At 47.6% G+C, this 22,641-nt stretch overlaps 2 protein-coding genes across 4 annotated transcripts in view; one reads left to right on the top strand and one right to left on the bottom strand.

Annotated features, from left to right (window-relative positions):
- The window catches only part of PARP12 (poly(ADP-ribose) polymerase family member 12), a 44,342-nt gene extending 25,728 nt beyond the window's left edge, over positions 1-18,614 (top strand). For both annotated transcript variants that reach the window (XM_073809983.1, XM_004316469.4), the window contains exons 6-12: positions 442-628; positions 4,542-4,683; positions 7,586-7,682; positions 13,295-13,367; positions 15,147-15,277; positions 16,155-16,306; positions 17,533-18,614. In XM_073809983.1, coding sequence (XP_073666084.1) covers positions 442-628; positions 4,542-4,683; positions 7,586-7,682; positions 13,295-13,367; positions 15,147-15,277; positions 16,155-16,306; positions 17,533-17,858 — 1,108 coding nt within the window. In that variant the 3' untranslated portion in view covers positions 17,859-18,614. The remainder of the gene's footprint in view (positions 1-441; positions 629-4,541; positions 4,684-7,585; positions 7,683-13,294; positions 13,368-15,146; positions 15,278-16,154; positions 16,307-17,532) is intronic.
- Positions 18,615-20,504: 1,890 nt separating this feature from the next.
- TBXAS1 (thromboxane A synthase 1) overlaps positions 20,505-22,641 on the bottom strand; it is a 150,480-nt gene continuing 148,343 nt past the window's right edge. For both annotated transcript variants that reach the window (XM_019946603.3, XM_019946536.3), the window contains one exon: positions 20,505-20,742. In XM_019946603.3, coding sequence (XP_019802162.1) covers positions 20,727-20,742 — 16 coding nt within the window. In that variant the 3' untranslated portion in view covers positions 20,505-20,726. The remainder of the gene's footprint in view (positions 20,743-22,641) is intronic.

The raw sequence follows: 22,641 nt of genomic DNA, 5'->3' as shown, positions 1-22,641 counted from the left end.
TCATATCTGTGAAATGGGGATAAGTTGCAACTTCAGTGTTATGAAGACTTAATCCCTTAATATGTACAAAGCACTTCGTACAGGGGCTGGCCCACATGCATTCAATGTATGTTAAACTATTTTTGGCTTCTGAGGATTTCTGTTTCTTGCTATCTCAGCAATGCATTTTAAAAAAGAATATTTTAACCAGCGTTTTCTGTGTAGTGAAAGGAATGTCATGATAACAGGTTTTCCATATTACTGTGATTTTATTATTTTCACACAGCAAAATGGATCTTAAAAAGCAGGTCCCGCATCCCACCCCAACACATTTTTGTAAATGTTCAGGTCACATGTATGTTCACATCTTCCAGCAGAGTATCTAGAAGACCATGGGGGAGCTGAGTATCTGAGTCCATGTGGCTGGTGGGTTTTCAGTTTACTTCTCATGTTCTTTTGTAGGATCGTGTGCACCAGTAGCTTTCTCACTGGTTTTCTGAACTTTAACTCCATGACGTTTGGTTCCACCTTGGCTCGCCGCCTCTCCACGGCCTCCTCGCTCACCAAACCTCCACACTTTGTCCTCACCACTGAGTGGGTTTGGTACTGGAACGATGAATTTGGCTTTTGGCAGGAGTATGGAAGACAAGTAAGTGTCACGGAAAGAGGGTGAGTGTTCCTTCCTGAGGGTCCATGATGGGGGAGCCTTTCCAAACATGGGCACAAGGATTGCTCTGGGGAGCCCTTGACAGAGCCAAAGATCCCCAGGTCCCCTTATGACGCACTTGCTTTGCAGGAATTATGGCAAAATGGGATAATTTAGAGTTCATTTGTATGAGGTTCCATCTTTGAACAATTAGCTATCTGTTCGTTCATCAGGACTGAATGACTTTAGTTGTAGTGAGATCACATTTCGTTAAATGGGGTAGAAAGATGCCTCTCTTACTGTTGAGCAGTAACTCCAGAGCAAGTGCCTGTGTGTGCTGGAGTGTTTGTGTAGCTGTGGAATAAAGCTGAAGGCTTTTCAAAGCTAGCTTTCTGCCTTATCTGTAGCAGCAACTTTACAGAAGGTGGGCAGGTATATGAAAATTGACTGATTTCAGCTGTTGATTTGGTATCTGTGTCGAATAATTGCTGCTGTTAATTATTCAAAGATGTTTGTGGATGAATCAGATTAAAGGGAGCCCCCTGGTTACCTGTAGAGGTATAAGTATAGGGAGGTCACCATTTCAATAGTGACACGTTCTCCCAAATGAAAATTGGGATATGTGGTCTAATAGACATTTGTATTCTTCTGGGTTGTAAGATGCTATAGTAGTAAGGCTTTAGTTTCTACTGCACTTGGGATATCTTTTTCTCTGGGACTCGGTAATGTGAGCTTCATGGGAGCTTTTGCCACTGGTGTGCCCCCCCTGCTGAGGGTGGTGCCTGTACCTGGCAGATCCTCAGGAGTTAGACTGGCCAGTTGAAGGACAGAGGTGTTGCTGCCTGTGCCCGCTGGCCAGTTGGACACGGTCACTCTCAGGAGATGGCTTGTGCCCTCATTCTTCCCCTCCACTTCTGCCAGTGCCGGCCTTCCCGCTTCACTGCTCTGTCCGTCCTCTTCCCAACCCGTCTCCCTCTCTGAGCGTCCTGGGGGTTCCTTCTGTCTTCCCTGGATTTGTCCAGGGAGGCTCTCCAGCATTGCTCTGGGTTTGGTCAGGAGGGGGGTGCAGAGGCCAAGCCTGGCATTGAGCGGGAGAGATGATGATGAGTGGAGCTCACCCGGAGGCGTCATGGAGGAACACACAGCAGGCAAGAAGCAACTGGCAAATGTGACAGCCGCTCACGTTTTGTTTGGTGATTCGTCCCCCTTCTGGGAGCTGAGTGGGATGATACGGGACCCTGGGTGACTTCAGAAACTGCGTTGTCACAACTTTGGGGACAGGGGTCTTTCTCCTCCAAACAACCGAACTCAGGGTTTTCCCTTTTTCTTTTCTAGGCTGCTACTCCTTTATTGCAGTGTAGCCAGAGTGCATAGTTTAGAACATTGAGTATTTAGAATAGCGAGAATCTCTGGGAATAAACTGTGGGTTTTACCAACATACCACACGCTGGTGCATTCAGATGTGCACGTGCGGACTCGGTGACTTTCGGCTGTATGGTCTCATTTTGTACCAACGGCAGGGCCCCTCATAGGGTGACCTGTCCATTCTAGCTCTTCCTTTTCCACACACTTCTGATGTCACCCTATAATTGGATTTCTTTCTTAGTTTTCTGCTAATTGCCAGTTCAAGACAGTTTTCTCTTGATTATCAGAAAAGCTGGGTTCTTTTCTGCCTGAGCTCAGGATATACGCCCAAATTTCAGGTCCAGGTTGCCTCCACCCTGTATTAATTTCCTGGGTCATCATAGCAAAGTACCACAAACTAGGTGGCTTAGAGCAGCAGGGGTTTGTTGTCTCACAGCTCTGGAGGCTGGAAACTGAAATCCAGGTGGCAGCAGGGCCATGTTTTCTCTGAAACCTGTAGGGAATTCTTGCTTGTCTTTTCCTCAGTTCTGGTGGTTTGCTGGTGATCTGTGGTGTTCCTCAGTTGTATTTGCATCACTCTAATCTCTACCTGCTCATCAGTAGCATTCCTCATGTGGCCGTCCTCTTATGAGGACATTGGTCATGTTGGTTAAGGGCCCACCTACTCCAGTATGATCTCATCTTAAATAATTACATCTGCAATGACCCTATTTCCAAATAAGGTCACATTCCGAGGTACTGGGGGTTAAGACTTCAACATGTCTTTTTGGGGGTTACAGTTTAATCCATAACCTAATCTTGTGTATAAATGTGTTACTCTTTTTTGGCCCACTGAGTTTTCCCACGTTGAACCTGCCGTCCCTGAGATGGTGGGCTCCACGACGCATTACCCCAACCTGTATCCGGGCTGGATTATTCTCAACAGTCTTCTTGTGTCGATTTACCTTTTGCCTTTTCCCCTCTCCTGTGATCTCCTTTGGTTTGATCTAAAAGCTCTACAATTGCCCTCACCCTTTTGTACCCAAACAACCCATCTATCTCTGCTTGAAAGGGAAGACTTCCATTTATTCCTCCACTTGCCAGAATCTTACTTCTGTTCATCTGGTCACCATTCATGGAACGCCTGCAGGAGGTGGGACCCGGTTCAGCACAGCCGTCACCAGCCATAGCCGCTGGCAGAGGGCCCAGGTGCCAAATCCTGTGGCATTGCCAGTCTCCACCGAGCTTGTTACCCACTCCCTCCTTCCTTTCCTTTCTTTCTTTAATTAGATTAAATTAATTATTCAGTTACTTATTGTTTTCTAATATTACATGAGTTTCATGTGTGCAACGATGTATCTTGACTTCTACGTACACTGCAGCGTGCTCACCACCAAAGGTTTATTTTCCATCTGTCACCGGTTGGCCTCCTTTACCCATTTCACCCTCTCCTCACCTCCCCTTTGTTTCCCCTTTGGTAACACCAGTCTGTCTGTGTATCTGTGTGCTTGCTTTTGTTTTGTTTGATTTGTTTATTTAAAATTTTAAAAGTTCTTATTTATTTTATTGAAAAAATGTTTCATATGTCACATTTGAGCCTCACTCTCCTTTTTTGCTCCTCCTCTGTCTCCTTCATGGGCTTCTTTTTTCTACTTTTCTTTGTGAATGTTGGCGTTTCCCGGGGTCTAGCCTGAACCCCAGCTCTTCTGACATTGGTGGCCACCTTGAGTGATGTCTGCATCTCTGTCTGTAGACCAGATTCCTCTCCAAACTTCAGACTTGTATGCCCAGGTATCTGCCTCTATTTCTGCGGCACCTTTGCTTTTTGTTCCAGGCACTGTGCTAAGGGCTCTCTGTGCCTTATTTTAATCATTTTTCCAGGTCTTTGAGGATGGGATGGTCCTATTGTATAATGACATGAGTATGATTTAAATTCTGTTGTTATTCCTGTCATAGAGTTGAGATCATTGAGGTTCAGAGAGGTTCCAATAACGTGCTGAGGTTATAGAGGAAGCAGATTCGAGAGCCAGAATTCAAACTCAAGTCCATTCCAAAATCTTTGATATCATGTAGGTAATGGGAAAGAGGATGAGGGATCAAAATGGATAATTGAAAAAATAGAGCTCTCCAAGAGACCAGAAAAAGACAACAGCAAGGAGAACTGAACTCTGATTAAAGGGTGGTGGGAACAAGGGACAGAGGAGGTAGCGTCGCTCAGGCCCTCAGTGAAGCAGCATTTGAGAATTCACCATTGATGTTTCACCTTCCTTTGAAGGGTTGTATCATCCGTCATGAGTAATTGAATGCCCTCTCTCTCATCGCTCCCATGCATTGTCCGGGTTAGCGGGGTCCTCGTGTATGGGCTTCTGTTTCCTGAGCAGCTTTCAGGAGGTAGTTGCGTCGGCTCCTTTCCTGTGCCTCCCTCTCCTGCCACCGCACCGTGCCCGGCTCCTCTCCTCTGCCTCCCCCAGGACACAAACAACCACCGTGGGCACATTTGTGGGTGGTGCAGACGGCCCCCAGCGTCTGTCTTCTTCTTGCCTTCACCTCGTATCTGGCTTTGCCTTCACAGGGCGTGGAGCACCCCGTGACCAGCGTCAGCAACAGCGACGTGGAGAAGGCCTACCTGGCGTACTGTGCCGCAGGGTCTGACCCCCAGGCTGCCACTCTGAAGTTCCAGGCAGGAAAGCACACATACGAATTAGACTTCAAAGGTACTTCCTGGAGTTCCCTGGTGGCCTAGTGGTTAGGATTCCGAGCTTTCACTGCTGTGGCCTGGGTTCAATCCCTGGTTGGGGAACTGAGATCCCGCAAGCTGCTTGATCTGGCCAAAAGAAAAAAGATACTTCCTGACCCTCTGCACTCACCCAGCAGGACCTGGTCATCTGCTGGCTTTGCCTTTTCCATTTTAACCCTGGAGAAAGTCCGCACACACATTGAGAGCCAGGAAAGAGAAGGATGGGGTGGTCCCTGCTCCTGAAGCGCTGCCAGACTGGAAGGGGGCATAGAGGCCCACCAGAGGGATGGGTGGGGAGCTGCCTGGGGGGTGATAGGAGGGGACAGGAGCCCTCCTTGTGGAGGACAAGCAGCATCAGCCTGTGGGCAGTGGCGGTTGTCCTGTAGGCCATGGGCGTCCCTGTGTCCAGGTCGCTGACACGTGTCATAGTGGTTCTGCTGTGCAGCTCTGCTTTCTGTAGACACCTTCAGCATAGATGGCCGGCCGGCTAAACACATGGTAGGCACACACTTCAACTAAACGTTGTTGGGAAGCAGATTTTCAGATGCTCTGCTCGTGGTATCCTGAGTCTGGGCCTTGGCTTGTTCTGGTTGCCTTGACAGACAGGCAGATAGACAGAAACAGACCAAACGCCCTTTGGTCAGGCCTTCCAGTGGCTTATTTGTGACTTTTTTTTTTTTTTTTTTTTAAGTTTCAGGTTTTTTGTGGCTTCTCTCAAGCCATTTTCACAGAGATTTATCAGTCCATCCCTGTTCAGTTCAGTTTTGCCTTTAAATTCACATTTTAAACTCTGAATCCCTCTGAGTTTTCATCATTTTTCAGGAAAATTAAGTGGGCCTTCCTTTAAGCATAGTTTATTATTTTCTTTATTTTTGTGGACCTTCTGTTTGGAGGGCAGCAAAGTGTTTTTGGTGAATTATCCTAAATCCACTCTGTCTGCTTGCTTTTAGCCAGTTGGTTTTGCTTGTGGTTTGTAGCACTTGTGGTTTTACTTAAAGTAGAATTGCTGCCCTCTCAATGTGCCTGTACAGAGAGCCTAAAAGTTTCTTCTACGCTACAGCGAGAACTGCTTACAGTCTGCAGTGTCAGCTGGGGAACACAAGTCATATGTGAGGTGGTTTGCAATCCACAGTCTGATAAACTCAAGTGCATTAAAGGGGATGGTGAGAAATATATGAAATAATAAGTCAGGACAGGCCTGAAGAACAAGTCTATACACCTAGTACCCATCTGACTGCTGCTGACCATAGTTTGAAGTATTTCTTTAAAGTATCTGGACTATATCAAAACAGATCAAACAGAAATGTCAGATGTAGCCTTTATCATTCTCAACATAGGCAGCAACCCCAGGGGACAGAACAGTTAAGATGAGGGTGGGGAAGAGCACACACATTGAGTTCACTGCAGACTGCAAGAAAAAGCATGTTTGCTGCAGACTCACTCAAGCTCACTTGGGTGGACACAATTCTTTTGTTTGTTGGTTGGTACATAACAGTAGCCACAGAAGTACTTTGAGGTGAGTTAACTTCTCCCTTCATAACCTGACTGCTAGGTAGAGTGAAAGCAAGTCTCAGACCGCAACCTGCCACTCACATTTATTAACTAAATATTTATGAGGAAGCAGGGACGTTTAAGAAACACGCACAACTGACTCATTCTGTAGGATCAGGGAAGACTTGGCTCTGCCTTTTAGACTCCTGTCGTGAAACAGTCGCTCAAGGCAAATGCCAAGACTCCAGAGGCAGAATTCTGACGTCTGTTAGCTGGTATCAGTTGGGCAGAATCCCCAAGATCAGGGCTTGTTTAGGGACTTCGCCTAGTGTATCCTCTTTGAGGGCAAATTAGGGAGAAGGCCTCATATTTACCCTGTCTAGGGGACGGTGGGGAATGGGTCTCGCATATATTTATCCAGTTCACTTATCTTGAATACCTTTTCATTTCACCAGTAAAAGCTCATTTCGGGTTCATTGCAGTGTTAGTCAACAGACCAATAAAAAGCCCGTTTAAGCTAATTAGCAGAGTATTGGTGGGAGGTTGAGTGATGGGTAACTGAAGGGGTTGTGGTAGCCATCTCTGGATTATATGGGCTCCCGATTAGAATGTGGGGACCCCCCAGGAGTGCCCATCGTGATGACCATGTGGGCTGTGGCATAAGGGACACAGTGTCGCCTAGGTGATCACTGGGTGTATGCTGAAATGCAGTAGGGTGAGTTAGTTTTTCAAGTGAAAGAAAATTGTTTGTACTCTACTGCAGAAAATAAGACTTGACAGAGTTCTCCTGGTGGGTCGGGACATGTAGTCTAACTTAGAGGTATTGTGATTTTTCAACATGAACGATAGTTCCCCTGTCCCCCCACTGCTGCCCTCAGGAGGAATCTGAGAATCTTGGGCATGGGGCAAGGATTTCATTTATTAAAGACAGTCCAGTTTTTAAAAAGTTGAGAAGTATTTCTGTAGGGTAAGTTTAGTCAAAGTAAGAAAAAAAACTCATAAGAGTAAAATTATTATATTAACTCTAAATTCCACTGGCTCAAGATGGGGTAAATCGGTCTCAGGCTGGGCTGAAGCTTTTTTATATCCAAGCTGGGAAAAATTGCTGAGCAAAATAATAGTTTAAACAAGATTGGAAGGAACAATTTAAAAGCACTCATGTATAATTGATATGTCAATTACTAATCATTCATCTAGTCATTAAACCCAGTCTCCTACAGGTACCTGTTTTCTTTTTGAATATTTGAAATGTGTAAAATTGCCTTATTTTTTTAACAGACTGATTGTGAGCTTTACATTTGGATTAGCTTTCCAACCCATTTAATTTGTGTTTATAAAACATTGCTATCCCATATGTGTATATGTGTGTGTTTGTTTGTTTTTCCCAGACTTCGTTCAGAAAAACCTGGTCTATGGCACAGTTAGAAACGTTTGCCGGAGACCCAAATTCGTATCTCCCCAGGATGTGAAGCTGAAGCAAACCTGGTAGGTGGCATTTGGGGAACTTGTGTGTGTATCAGTTGTTGTGTGCTCTGCTGCAGGTACAGAACCTACTCAGACTAGCTACAGCATTAAGAGGGTTAGCTGGCTTGCAGACTTATGCCCTGGCACTCTCTGTCTCTGTTTCCTGTACCTGGCCCTCCTCTGAGTGTATTTGTACTTTCCTTCACTTAATACCAAAGTGCTGCTGTTCATTTGAGTGATCTGTAAGAAGGTTGAGGCTTCATGTAACAGAAAAATCAGTGTATATTTACCACATTCAAATGAAAACATAGTAGCATATATTATAAAGCTATAAAATACAACATAAATTTATAAAAAGTAAATGTTTGGTGTATAATCATTTTAATGATGATGCAGATGCAGTTAACAAAGCATTAAATGATAAGCCAAACACAACATAAAATAAAGGAAAAAGACACCAGAAAAATCACTTAATTAGATGTTTTATCTTTAAGTTTGCCAGTGATGTTACTGAGACATCAGGTATTCTTGTGCAGATCTTTCCAGAAGCCAAAAAGTTCTTTCTTAGTTTAGACTAACTTAGAGAATGGTGAGGAAATAGTAATAATCTAACTCCTGATATTTTCTGTTTCCATCTTCAAGTGATTATATCTTTTGTTTTATAACTTGCAGGAAATCTTTTTAAACAGCCCTTGGGGTTTTTCTGTTCATTTGTGTGTATGTTTGTTAGTCAGGTTTTTTCCTCTGGTAGCAAACTGTGGTTTTTGTTTCTAACAAAGGGTTTTAAGTTCCTCTTTTTCCTCCAGTTGTGTCATGTATGAATGGCAATTCCAGTGTAGAGTCACCTGTAGCAGTTTGACTACTGACATGCATATTCTACTAGTTGGAAAGGCTTTGAAACAAGAGAAAGGATTATCCTTGTGGGTAGAGGCTTTGTGACATGTAACTATGGGGCTACTTGTTGTGATCTGCTAGCCACTCTAGACTTGAAGCCAGCTCATCAGCTGGTCTTTTCAAGTGAATAATTGAGTCACAGACCTGAATTTTTGTAAATGTTGAAATACACCAAAAATTACACCAATAAAACCCCATTATTTTAGTACTTGGATATCATGGAATACCAAAAACAGGTGCTGCAGGCACTAATTGGCCAACTTCATCCCCAGGGTGGAATCCCTTATGTCACAGGCTGCCAGAAGCCACAAGGGTAGTGCCTGGCCTTCTATGCATTTAGGAGCAGGCAGGGCCCTCCTGCAGCTGATGGGCAAATCTGTGAACTTTGCAAACTGATCAGACCCCTCTGAATCAGTAGTTTTAGACTTGAGGCAAGTGTGCTAGGATTGGAGCTGGGGGAGGGGTCAGTTTTCTCCAATCCCCACGGCCACTTACTGGGGGAGGGTGGCCTGGATGGTGAGAGATACCATGGTGCCCATTAGTCTGGGTGTGTGACAGCAAGCCGGGACTGTAGCCAGAGCTGTAGCCAGCGCTGCTGTTAGCGGACTGCACCTTCCATCAGCCGGAGAAATCTGGCTCGTTTCTGTTTCACAGAGAACTTACAGTGTTTCTGTTTCTTCTTTTAAGATTTCACAGATGGACTTCAGTGGTTGTGTTTGTGGAGCATGGCAGGGTCATTTAAAGAAGCTAGAGGGAAAAGGTATTATCAATCCAAGCAAATAGAGTACCTGTGAGTCTAACAAAGTAGCCTCCTGGGGTTTCCGCTCCCTGTTTCCTTCGAAGCCAAGTGTGCCTTCCTTCCTCCCTTTCTTATTAAAATTTATTTTTGGCTATGTGTAAAACATGATTTAAAAGTCAAAACTATATGAAAAGGTACACTCAGCAGTCAGTATTCTCACTGTTATCTCCACACTGTTCCTATGATGGGCAAACATTTTCATCAGTTTCTGGTTTATCTTTCTGTTTTTATTTTTGCAAAAATGAGCAAATGCATATACATAAAAGTATCTCATTTTCTTTTCTTGCATAAAAGGTAACATTCTATATATACTATTCTGTACCTTTTGTTTTTCGCTTAAAAATAGATCATTACTAGATTTGTTGTGATCATTTCACAGTATATACAAATATTGAAAAAAAAATTACTCCCTTTCAGTTCATTGAAGTCTTCTAAATTCTGTTTCTGTCTTCACAGTTCTCCATCATTTGCATACCATAGTTTAATCTGTCCCCTTTCGAGGGATGTTTTGCCCTTTTTCAGTGGTTTGCTGTTACAAGTATGATACCACAAAGGATGTCTGGTGTATATGCTATTTCATATTTGTGGAGGTGGGTCCTCAGGTTAGAGTCCTAGAAGGTAAATGCAAGTTCCTCTTTGTGGGGTGGAACCGTTAATGCACTCACCCCAGAATGTGTGAGGTGCCTGCTTCCCTCCCCCTTGCCAACAGAGGGAGTCATCAAGCTCTTGGATTTTCGCTGTTCTCATAGGTGGGAAAGGGTGTTTCAGTGTATTTAATGTACTTTCTCTTATAAATGAGGTTTAATATTTTTTCCTACATGTAAGGGCCATTTGCCTTTCTTTTTCAGTGGACTGTTTGTCGTTTTGTCCATCTTCTCTCAACATTTTGGTATTTTTCTTAAACATTAAGAGTCTTCTATCTAATGGGGAGATCAGCCCTTGGTTTGTTATATAAATTGCAGTGTGTTTTCTTCGATTGTTGTTTGCCTTTTGGCTTTGTCTATGAAGTATTTTACCATGCAGAAATATTTATTATTTAGTTAGTTAAATTTTGTTTCAGTCTCTCCTGTGAATTGCTTCTGGATTTAGTTTTGGTTAACTATGAGTCATCCTACTTCTGGACGTCATGTTTTAGTCTCTCCCTATCCAGAGCCTACCCTAGATGCAGTTTAGAAAAACTTACCTGTCTCCTTTCTGAGACTGGATCTCTTTTGTTGTCACTCTACTTAGTTGTCAGGGGACCATGGCAGACACCACATGTCAGAAATAAGAGTGGTTATTTTGGTTAAATTCAGAGTAAGATACGAGGGATTCAGGATCTCCCTGCTATGTCACACACACTGGTGCAGTGAAGTGCGTCGTGCTTCCCTCTAACTTGTGTGACAGTAGCTGGTGGTCATGACTCCAGCAAGCAAGTCTGCTTGGGCCTCTGTGACCACCTGGGACTCTTGTGTGGGTCACTTGTAGTTATTTTCTCTTGAAACATTGAAGATATCACTCCACTGTGCTTTGGTTTCCATTGCTGCTTTTGAGAAATCAGCTGTTGGTCTAACTGATGCTTTCTTCCAGAATCACTTTTTTTCCCCTTCTGGCTGCTTTTAAGATTTTCTGTTTGTCTTTGTATTATGCACTCTCACTGTGATGTGTCTGGGTATGTGTTTTTATTTGTCCTGTTTGAGATCCTTTCTGCTTCTTAAGTCTGTAGGTTGGTTTGTCTCATTAGTTCTATTTGAAAATTGCCTCCATGCTGTTCTAGCTACTCTCTTTTTGGAGATTCAGTTTGGCTCTGACCAGGTTCAGGCCTTTTCACTCTGCTCTCCATGTCTTGGCTTCTTCCCTGCCTTGTTTGTCTGCTTCCTGCTCTGCGCCACATTCTGAATAATTTCACTGCCCCTACCTTTCAGCTCGCTCACCCTCTCTTTAGGTCATCTCATCTGCTAGTAAGCCTGTCCACTGAACTTCTTCTTCAGGGATTGTATTTTTATTTCTACAAGTTCTGTTTGTTTTTTTTCTTTTCAGACTGTCCAGGTCTTTTTAACAGTTTTCTGTTCCTTGCATATGATTTTTTAAAATAGATATTTATTGGAATATAATTGCTTCACAATACTGTGTTAGTTTCTGTTGTACAATGAAGTGAATCAGTCATAATGCATACATATGTCCCCATAGCCCCTCCCTATTGAGGCTCCCTCCCACCCTCCCTATCCCATGTCTCTAGGTCATCGCAAAGCACCGAGCTGCTCTCCCTGTGCTGTGCTGCTGCTTCCCACTAGCTAATATTTTACATTCAGTAGTGTACGTATATTGATGCTACTTTCACTTCACCCCAGCTTCCCCCTCCTCCCCCATGTCCTCAAGTCCATTCTCTATGTCTACATCTTTATTCCTGCCCTGCCACTGGATTCATCAGTACCATTCTTTTTTTTTTTTTTTAGATTCCATATATATGTGTTAACATACAGTATTTGTTTTTCTTTTTCTGACTTACTTCACCTTGCATATGTTTTAAAGTTTGTCTTTTATTTCTTTAAACATAGAAAGAATAGTTGTTTTATGATCTGCCTGGTAATTTCAGCATCTTCAGTCTTCATGGGTCTGTTTCTGGTTGATTCTTGCTTGTGGGACCTTTTCTTTAGTTATTTTTAAACTGTGCCATTTTCCTAGGAAAGTTATTTGTGGGAGTTCTTTGAGGTTTAGGATGAAGGTATACGTCTCATGCCAGCAGAAACAGAAGGTAGATCTGTTGTAGGAAGAACAGCATTCTGAAACTGAATAGGAATGATTTGGAGCTAGAGTTTCACAGTCCTTATTTCTAAATCCTTTGGGCCATCTGTTTTTTAGAAATGGGTTTTTATTTCATTTTTAGAAAGAGCATGTGCTGCTTTGTATTATGTGACATATGCAATTAAACATGCTAATATTTTTTGCAGTAAAAATATGCATAGTCACTTTAAGAAGGAAATATATATAGACTACAAGTAGCCTCTTAGCAGTTCAAGTCAAATTTCTACTGCCAAATGAATTTTGACATCAATTTTATGTTTTAAAAACTGTTTTATTTGCCAATTATACATCATTGAGGCTGTTTTTTTAAATTAATTTGTTTTTTATTGGAGTATAGTTGATTTACAAGGTTGTGTTAGTTTCATTGAGGCTGTTGGGTTTTTAAAATTTTTTTATCATTGTGTTCTGAATTCACAGCATTTTAAATTTATTTTTTATTTAATTTATTTTTGGCTGCATTGGGTCTTCGCTGTGCGCAGGCTTTCTCTAGTTGTGGCAAGCAGGACTACTCTTTGTTGAGGTGCACAGGCTTCTCATTGTTCTGGCTTCTCTTGTCGTGGAGCACGGGCTCTAGGCACACAGGCGTCAGTAGTTGTGGCATGCAGGCTCAGTAGTTGTGGTGCGCGGGCTTCAGTAGTTGTGGCTCTTGGGCTCTAGAATGCAGGCTCAGTAGTTGTGGCGCACGGGCTTAGTTGCTCTGCGGCATGTGCGATCTTTCCGGACCAGGGCTCGAACCCATGTCCCCTGCATTGGCAGGCGGATTCTTAACCACTGTGTCACCAGGGAAGTCCCATTGAGGCTGTTTTAATGAAAGTTTCAGGGCTCTTTGAATTTCAGAATCATGGATGAGGGTTTGGGTGTGCTGCTTTAGTCATATGTTCAGTCCCTTATGTGTTGGAGTTGGGATGCAGGTGAGAAATGGATCCCTCTTGCCTGATTGGTTTTGGGTTTGGTTTTGGTTTTGACCACATCGGCAAAGATGGAAGTGCTGTTACGTTGTGGAGAGTGTGGTTATGTGCTTCCTCGCCTCCTCCCTGCTTTTACAGAACCATATGCTGACGCTCAAGACTGATGGCCTCGGCTGCTGGAGGCACCTCTGGGAAACCTACTTATGTCTAAGAACAAACTAAGTGTTTCTCTTTACATTTTGTAACAGCGTCAATTCCCAAGGCCTAAAGAGTATCCCTGAGCATTGGGACCACTTGGCCCTGTCGGACACCGGCTTTAAGGTATGAGACTGGCACTGCCCCAGGCTGGGGAGGAGGTGTCCTTAGACACAGGTGAGTGTGAGTGGACCACGCTGTGTCCTCCGCCTCTGAGAGGTGCGTGCGAGGTTTGGTTTCTTTCAGATCTTGGGGATTTTACGGCTAGATGACTACCCAGGAGGTGGCCATGGCTCGAGGGGAGAGGATGTATGGTGGAGGGAGGATGACGAACTGGAAATTTTCTAGGAAGGGCATAAATAAGGAGCTTAAGAGCTGCTTAGCTAATAAAAGTTTTACTAAGCAAGGAAAGGGAAAGAAGCCAGCAGAAGGTGTGGTGTGATGAGGACCATCTAGAAGGGGAGTTGCTGTTGGGAGGCGCTAGGAACTTACTAGAAGATGAGAGAAGGACAGTCTATTCAGCGAGTTGCAGTGGGCGCCACGCTGAGTTGAGTAGAGAGCTTAGGCCGGTGTCCGATGACGCCCCATGTACATGGAGCACCCTGACTGGCCTCTGACCTGGCAAGCACTGTGCAGACTGGTTTTTCCAACATGTGCCTGGGAGTCGCACAAACACACCCAGACACCAGCAGCCCTGGCAGGACGTGTGGAGGGCTGGGCAACTTTCAGACACAGTACTCGGCCATCAGGGGACCAGGCGACTGTATTTCAGGGATCAAGGAAGGTGTCACCGGGTCCACACCTAATGATGGCTGGCGCTTACACCGGCAGAGGGTGGGGAAGGACACGCCAGTTGATGGGAACTGGCTGGGGAAGGAACCCAAGTCAGGACACGGAGTGTCTCGGGTGGAGGGCGTGCATAGGCGGGGGCTGGGGGACAGGAGATGGAGGTCAGGGCCGAGCTGTGGAGTGTCCTGGTCAGGGGGCCGAGCCGCGGGCCATGATAGGTGCGGGAGTCCTTGCCAGGCTCCATGCTGGGAGGGCAGGGCTTGAGGGAGAGGGTTTGGTGGCATCTAGTGAGATGGGAGCAAGGAAACCAAAGTCAGATTTTGGGTTGCAGAGACCCATGGATGTTTACACAGAGTCCTGACCATTTAGGGTCTTTGCGGGGTGAGGTGGTTATTATACAGCTGCACTCGGTGGGGGAGGACGGTGATCCCGGGTCAGGCTGTCACTGGGCCAAGCCCCGTGGAGCCAGGAACAGGGAGGCTGCTTGGGGTCCAGGCTGCAAGGGCAGGGATTTGTGGCTTGTCACTCTGTGAGACAGTTGGGGGCTCTGAGTCAGGGGCCCCTCTGGGCTCATCAGGAGTGTTGCTTCCCAGAGCCAGACGCTAAGGGAAGGGCGGGCTCAGCTGGGAGGGAGGGGCGCCCGCGGGTCGTGCTGAGCTCCTGGGCTGCTGTGTGCTGTCTGCCGGCCTGGCCTCTCGCTCAGTGCTCGCTGTGTGTGGGGCTCACGCAGCATTGCTGCCTGTGGCAGGGTTTGCCCCCTCTCTGCCAGATGTGTGTGTGCCACATCTGTTGGCACCAGCTCCGTGGTCTTGTCGACTCTGTAGTCGGCCCTGTGTGGGGTCAGAAGAAGAGCAGCGGTGTGCTGGGGGCAGCCAGGGTGGTACTCACATAGCATTGCCTGCCTGTCCTTTAGGCTGGCTTCACAGTGGAGAGGAGAGAAGTGACCACAAATAGCGTGCATCCGGAGCCTGCAGAGACTGCCCCTTGAAGTAAAGGGGAGCGTGGTAGACGCCGTCTGGGTTTGCCTGTGGTTCTGGCATTTCATGAGCAGCCTTGGGAAGAGATGTATATTCTACACTTTGATGATAACAGAGTAAAAATATTTGCCCCTTACAGAGGATCACCCTCCCTTCGTCCTCAGAGGAGTTTCGAAAGATCTGGAAACTCTTCACCCATACGATGCCTCTCTATTACGTTCAGAAGATTGAGCGGGTCCAGAATGTGGCCCTTTGGGAAGTCTACCAGTGGTGCGTTGGGGGCTCGCTCTTGGTGGGCTGGTGCCTCTGTCCCCTCAGCCAGCTGCTTACCAGACATGCCCCAGGCTGCAGGGACAATCCGAGAAAGCAGCTTCTGTTTGTCCAGTGCTGCTGGGATCAGGAGCTGTTTCCCTCTCCTGTCCACCTCCTCATCCGTACAAGCTCAGTGCTGGCATGTTCTTCCAGGGAGATGGGAGGCTGCGGCTTCCCTAGAGACAGAGCTGGCTCCTGCACTAGTGCCCTCGGCCTCCCTGAAGACCAACAGGGGACGGGTCCGAATAAGCTACCCACACCCTGGGGAGTGTAAAGCTGCTGTCCTGGCAGCCAGAGAGCAGGGGCCTCCTTCTTGTGCCTGAGGACTGGCATGTTCTCAGGCACTTGTTTGTGTGGGGAGGAGCCCACATCAGGTCACCACAGTGGGCCTGGGCTCCTGCTGACCTTCCCCACAAGAGGTTGGAGCAGTGTAATCTGAACTCTGGTTCCAGTGATGAGATCAAGGTAACTTACAGGAGAGGGAGAAGGAGGCCCTCCCTCCCACCCCCAGCCAGCATCTTCCAGCTCCCCTGGCTAAGCTCCAGGCGGAAGCAGGGTGGTGGGAAGAAGCACACTTGCCTTCCAAGGGCTGGTCTGTCTGCTTTGGGGGTTCATGGAGCAATGCAGGCCTGGAGCCCTGGAGGGAAGGCTTCCCTCTGCTTTCACCCAGGCCCTGCTCTCGCCTTTTCTGGCCCCTGGCCCATGGCTGGAGTCTCATGGACCTGTGGCTTCTGGCCTCATGACACATCTAATTAAATGTGTTTCTTGGGCCGGGTGGCCTGTGTTTGGTGGCAGGCATTCTCTGCCGCCAGCACGTTCACTCCCGTGATTCTAGGCAGAAGGAGCAGATGCAGAAGAGAAATGGCGGGAAGACAGTGGATGAGAGGCAGCTGTTCCATGGCACCAGCACCGGTTTCGTTGACGCCATCTGCCAGCAGAACTTTGACTGGCGGGTCAGTGGTCTTCATGGTACTTCCTACGGCAAGGGTAAGTGCGAGGCGGCCTCTGCTGGCAGAACCCTCTTTGCCTTGCTGTCCAGGGCTCGGAAACCACTTTAAAGCAAATTGATGGAGGGCGTGGGGGGAACCAGCATGAGCTGAACCAGCGGTTCAGACTCAGCACTGGCCAGGATGTGGGATGCCCAGCTGGCGGCACCTTACTGTCATCCCCCTGTGTGCAGCCCTAGGCCTGACCCAGGGTTTGAGCAGGGGTGGCCCTGCTTAGGCTGTGGTTTGGCTTCACTGGGAAATGGGTCTGCATCCCTGTGGGACCCTTCCCAGCCCTGAGTCAGGTCCCCACCTGCCTGTGCTGTTTCCTTAGAGTAGAAATCTGAATGCTCAGATACGCTCATGTAAATATGTCATTCTTACTATAATGTGAGTTCCCCGTTTTCCTGTCTCTTAGTTATTTTTAAACTTTGTTTGAAAATAATTTCAAACTCACAGGAAAGGTGCAAGAATAATATTAAAAAAAGAAACCTCCCATGGAAATTTTACCTAGTTCATCAGCTTTAACACTTCACATTGGCTTTATCACCCCTTCCCTTATTTCTGAACCATTTGGGAGTAGGCGGCATACATCATACCCCTTCACCCCGTAACACCTCCTAAGAACAAGAACATTCTCTTCTGTAACCACGACACGGTTACTAGATGCAGAGAGTCTCGTGGTGTGATCTGCAGTCAGCATCCCCTCTGCCGAGTCCATCCGATAGCTTCCGTCCTGCATGCTGACGGCTGCGGGGTCCAGGTGCACAAGAGCCAGTGGTGGGCTGTGAACCTGAATATGTAGGCGCAGCTTCCAGCTCAGGCCCCCATTCGACAGGGCTCATGAATCTGTACATTGGGCTGCCGGTGTCTGCGCCGTGTTCCTTGTGTGGGGTCTTAGCCACGTTCCACACCAGCCCTGGGAGGACGGGCCCGACAGCCCCGTTTTATGGCTCAGGAAACGGAGGTTCTGGGCGGGGGATGGGGGCTCAGTAATGAGGTGTCCAGAGACCTTTAGGATTTGAGTGACAGATCTTAACTTGAAAGGAGTTTTCTGTCTCAGAGTTTGGTGACCCCTCTGATGCTCCTTACAAAGGAAAAGCTGGAAAGACAGGAGCTGAGGGAGGGCAGAGGCCACTGGCCTCACCCGGGTTGCAGGACACTGGCGTGCCTCTTCCGGCCGCGGGCTGTCCCCCGGTGCCCAGCCCAGCCCTGGTGTCCTTGCAGGGAGCTACTTTGCCCGGGATGCCGCGTATTCCCACCACTACAGCAAAACTGACACCAAGTCCCACACGATGTTCCTGGCTCGGGTGCTCGTGGGCGAATTCGTCCGAGGCAACGCCAGCTTCGTCCGTCCCCCGGCGAAGGAGGGCCAGGGCGACGTCTTGTACGACAGCTGCGTGAACCGCGTGTCTGACCCCTCCATCTTCGTGGTCTTCGAGAAGCACCAGGCCTACCCGGAGTACGTCATCCAGTACACCGACTCCCCCGGGCCCACTGCCGCCACCACCAGCCAGTTCACCTTTGCGTCCTTCTTCGGTGTTCGGCAGTGAGCACCCCGATGGTTTTATGCCTTTCTGGCTGATCTTACTTGAAATAGCTATTAGGGAAAGTTGTTTTTTTTAAACAAAAAATTTTTAATGAGCTGTTCATTTAACATTGACTTCGTGATGAAGTTACGTTCTTAATCTCTGGCTGATAATATTTTCACTTTTAAGTCACTTTTGGACTAGCCAGTAGTGATTGTAGGTGAACCCATTATTGCTTTTTACTCAGGTGTTAAAGTTTTGTTTTTTACTCTTTGTTGACTTTGCTGCAGATTGGCCCCAGGCACAGAGTTTCCAGACACTGTTTTATCGATTGGTTTTAATTTTCAAGAGTTTCTGTCTCTTCAGTGGTTTGGTTTTTCAGGGTCTTGGTGGCACCTGGTTTTGTTTTTGTCCGAATGACACAGCAGCCGTGGTGCAGGAAATCCTGGGTTGTGGGCCGGTGAGGCACAGTCATTGTGTCCATTGCTGTGTCTCTAATCTAGGCGGCTCTTCCGCTGCTTCTCCTGGGCTTCCAGCCTTGAAATTGGCCCATATATCATGTTGTTAGGACCATGGCTACTGTGTGGTGTCACTGAGTCCCTGTCGGTCTCCCTTAGTCCTAGCAGCCGTCACCATCACCCAGGAAGTGCACTCACCCTGGCAGGTGCCTCTGCACCGAGCACCCTGTGAATAAGAGTTTTATGTCCCCATGAGATCTGAATACCTGTGCTGCAGCGTCACGTCACAGCAGAGTCTGGGAATAAAGGAATATTTATCTGACATGGGTGATGGCTGCAGCTCATTCTTCAGTGTCTGTTTATTGAGCGCCTGCTGTGTACAGGCACTTTTCTGGGGGTCGGGATATAACAGCCCCCGTTACTGGCCTCGGGGAGGCTGTGTGTAGATTTATCTTGCGGCCAATGAAGCTGAAGGTTCATGGCCCCTCATTTGCTGGGACCCTTTCCACAGCCTGAGGAGGGACCCCTGCTGTATGGCTGCGTGATCATACATTTCGGTTAAATTTGCAAGTTACATATTTGTTTTTTTTCTTTCCCTGAACTCAGCTTTCAAGCCCCACAAAACCCAGATCCACTATTGCGCACTGTGTTGTGGACACGGAGCAGGTGGTGTGTTCTTGTGTCCTCCACACACAGTGGTTGGTAGGGGTCTCTGCTGGGCGGTGGAGGGGCCGGCAGGATGGCTCCGCCTCATAAGGCCATCTGCCTCCTCCTGGATGGCTGGTCCCATTGGCCTCAGGTTCAGTCCTCAGCAAGGTGTCCTCTCCTCACCTGCACCCTTCCTTCCCGTTCCCCAGCCTCCTGATACAGTGTGTCCAGTCTCCACACGATGCCTCTGCCTGTAGTTCTCAGATCCAAGGCTGCTGGGAGCTGGGTAGTGGGAAGCAGCAAGAGTGGTCCGTCTGGGAGTGTGGGCGAGGAGCGTGGCAAGGGGAAACCTGGGGCGGGAGATGATGAAACGCTCCAGGGAAGTCGGGTGCACTGTGAAGACTGCCGAGGGCTCTGCACTTGCTGACCTTTGAGAAAGCACACTGGCAAATACCTGGACTGGACATTTGAGAAAGGGATGGGGTACATGTAGCTCAGTTGTGGGTGGGAGCATGGGGCAGCTGTTCCTGTGGGCACTGGAGGGGGTGGGCATTGTGATGGGAAGAAGTCAAAAAAACCTCTCAGAATTTTCATGCAGAGGTAGTAGGATCCAGAGCAAACGTGTGTGTGTGTGTGTGTGTGTGTGTGTGTGTGTGTGTGTGTGTGTGTGTGTGTGTGTGTGTGTGTGTGTGATTGACAACAGAGTCGTGAGGCTGGCCTCTTTTATATTCTGAGAGGGGAGCGCTCTGGGGAAGCATGGCGTGCTGGACGCAGGGAGGGCAAACAGCAGAAGCAGCTGCTCGCAGCCGTGGGTACGGGAGACCCCTTCTCCCAGCTCTCCTGCAACAGCCTGCACTTCGTAAAGGTGGCTCAGCCTGGGTAGCCCAGCCTTGCTTGCGGGTCCCTGCTCTGTTATTTATACAATATCAGCCCCTTTGCACTGTTCGGATGTTAAGTAGAGGAGGGCGCTGTGACCTGGGTCAGCAGCCTTGTTTTACAGGTGAGGAAACAGAGGCACAGAGGTGGCAAGAGCAGCAGCCATGATCACAGGCTGCTGGTGGCAGATCCGGGATTCAGTTTGCAAGTTCTTTGTTGCATTTGAGCTTCTCAGGAACACAATAATTACTTTTACTAAAATTCACCTCTGTATTTTGATTATTTGATCAAAATTAAGATAGGATGTTCTTTAAAAGAAAACGTACACTTCAGCCTCTATCACTTTTCTGCACATTAAACTTATAAAGTTAGTAGTAGCCTACCTAGGAAAATCGAGGCATGATAAAGCATTTGAACCACGTTTGAGGTTGAGCTTCTGACGAATGTTATTCTCTAAGTTAAATGAACCAGACGCTGAAAAGGCCCCCGAGCTGGGGCCATCAGGACCACTCACCTGAGCGTCCATGTGTCCCCTGCCCTATCGATTCCTTCCATCCTGAGGCCAGAACTTCTTTAAAAATCCAAGTACTCAATCATTTTGTCAAAACTACGTTTTCACTCATTTATCAGCAATCGCTGATTCAGAGAGGTGGATCCGTTGCTCAAACACTATTGGCAAAGTCAAAACTAAGTGCAACAAACATTTATTAAGCATTTAGGAAATGTTACGTAAGTGGCCTCTTTTATACTCATATGCCAGGCACGCTTTCAGTTGCTTTGGTGATGTCTTTCCAAAAATCTGAATTTCCACATGAGGGTTTTCTTTGAATTAGGGGCTGGTCATGACTTCGTCAGCGGGAGACGATCCTGATGTAGACGCCATTTTTTGGACCTAGGGCAGATTTGGATTCTAGCTGCAGCGGTACCTAAAATAGAGGAAATTAAGATATTTGTCATAGTTAATCCTACCGACAGGAAAACTTCCTCAGAACGGGCCGTCAAGCAGGGTTATGGGAATTCGGCTGAGGGCTGAGGGCCGGCAGGCTGGGAGTGAGCAAAGCAGCTTCCCCAGGGGGACCTTGAGAAGCAGCAGAGCTGTGTCTTGGGCCGGGTGTTGGATGGCGGCTCACCACCTTTCCCCTGTTAATAAAATACCGCAGGGGAGAGGTCCCACATTTATCCTTCTAATAAGCCTGCCTAAAGTGGGAGCAGCTCACTTTGCAAATGAAGAAATGGAGGTTCAGAGAGGACAAGCGACCTGCCCAAGGGCACATGACTGGAAAGTGGTGAGCAAAGCCTCAGACCTTCCTCATCTCCCCTCGTCTCTCACCCTGGGGCCCAGCCAGTAACTGAGTAGATCACTCCCCAGGGGCTTGGGGAGAGCTCCCTGCTGAAGGCCCACTGCCATTCAGAAGGCTTTCCTTATGTCCAGCTTAGGCAGACCGATGGAGGACTTGGAAGAAAAGCCACAGAATTACTCAAGAAGCAGGGCGTCCTCTTGAGCTGCGTGTAAAAGGACTGTTCAGTGGCTACCATGAAACCTTTAAAGGAAAGAAGGGTCACGAGGCCCTAGTGCTGGGGCCGGGTGGGCTTTCAGATGTCTTTGAGAGTTCAGATGGGAGACCAGTTATATGCTCAAGAAACAAGACGATCTAGACCTGCCCTATCTCGTGCAGTAGCCACTAGTACATGTGGCTGCTCGATGCTTGAAGTGGGGTTAATGCAAATGGGGGCAGAATTTTTGATTTGATTTGATTTATTATTAACATATAAATAGCTGCACGTGGCTAGTGGCTACAGTATCAGACAGTTATAGGCACACTTGGACTTCAAAAAGAAAGTAGAGGTCTGTTGTGGCTGGCAAAGTCAGGGAGGGCTTCCTGGAGGAACTGGTGCCTGGGGTGGGGCTAGGAATAGGAGACGCCCTGTGAGCAGGGCTTCTCAGGGACCACTTCGGGATTTGAGGGAACACCAAAGGACTTGGAGGATGGGATTAGACTGGGGGTGGGGAAGGGGCAGGGATGGCATTCCAGAAGGAGCAACAGACTGAGCAGGCAGGGAGGAGTGGGTGGGAGGCTCTTGGAGTGGGAAGTTGGGGTGGGGAAGGCAAAGTGAGCTCAGAGTTCTCCCTGGACCCAGCAGGCTTGGGACTCAGGGCTGGATCTTGAGCTGGGGGAGTGCCAGGCATAAGCAGTGTTCTGGGACATTGGTCTGGCTGCTGTATTGTATGTCAAGATCAAGGGTAAATGAGACAAACCCCCAGAGAAAGTCCTGTACCCATGGAATGCCTAAGGCAGGCAGGGGCCTGCTCTCCTCTGCTCCTTCATCTTGATTTGGCTCTCTGCTCCCAATTTGCCCCTCCCTCCCTCCAGCCTTAACCATCAGACCTTTATGGACATCATCACATACAGTTCTCAGCCTTTTGTATTTCAACCCAGCTCATTATTCCTCCCCAGCCAGCAGCTCGCCCCAGTCTCCCTGTTTGTCAGAGGCAATGCCACTCTGAATCTAGATGTTGTTACCATCTGTCATCGTGTCCTTATTATCTGTCCCCTTACTCCCTCCTGTCCAGGTCTGCAGCCGTGCTGAGGGGTAGTGAATAGGCACAGAGGAGAGCACTGTTCGGGTTGTGTGGGGAGCAGCTGATACTGTGCAGAGAGGCGCTACATGTAGAGGAAAGAGGGAGGGCTTGAGAGTGAGTGAGATCTGGTTTGAACCTCAATTTCTTCACTCTCCGGCGATTCATTCCTTTGTTCATCAGTGTTTGTTGAATGACCGAGTGGGCACCTGCCACATGCCTGGCCTGAAGCTGGGTGCTGGAGCCT

This window comes from Tursiops truncatus, chromosome 9 (genome assembly GCF_011762595.2).
Source record: "Tursiops truncatus isolate mTurTru1 chromosome 9, mTurTru1.mat.Y, whole genome shotgun sequence".
NCBI lineage: Eukaryota > Metazoa > Chordata > Mammalia > Artiodactyla > Delphinidae > Tursiops > Tursiops truncatus.
Note: the sequence above shows the minus strand (reverse complement) of the source record. Positions and strands in the feature narration are given on the sequence as shown.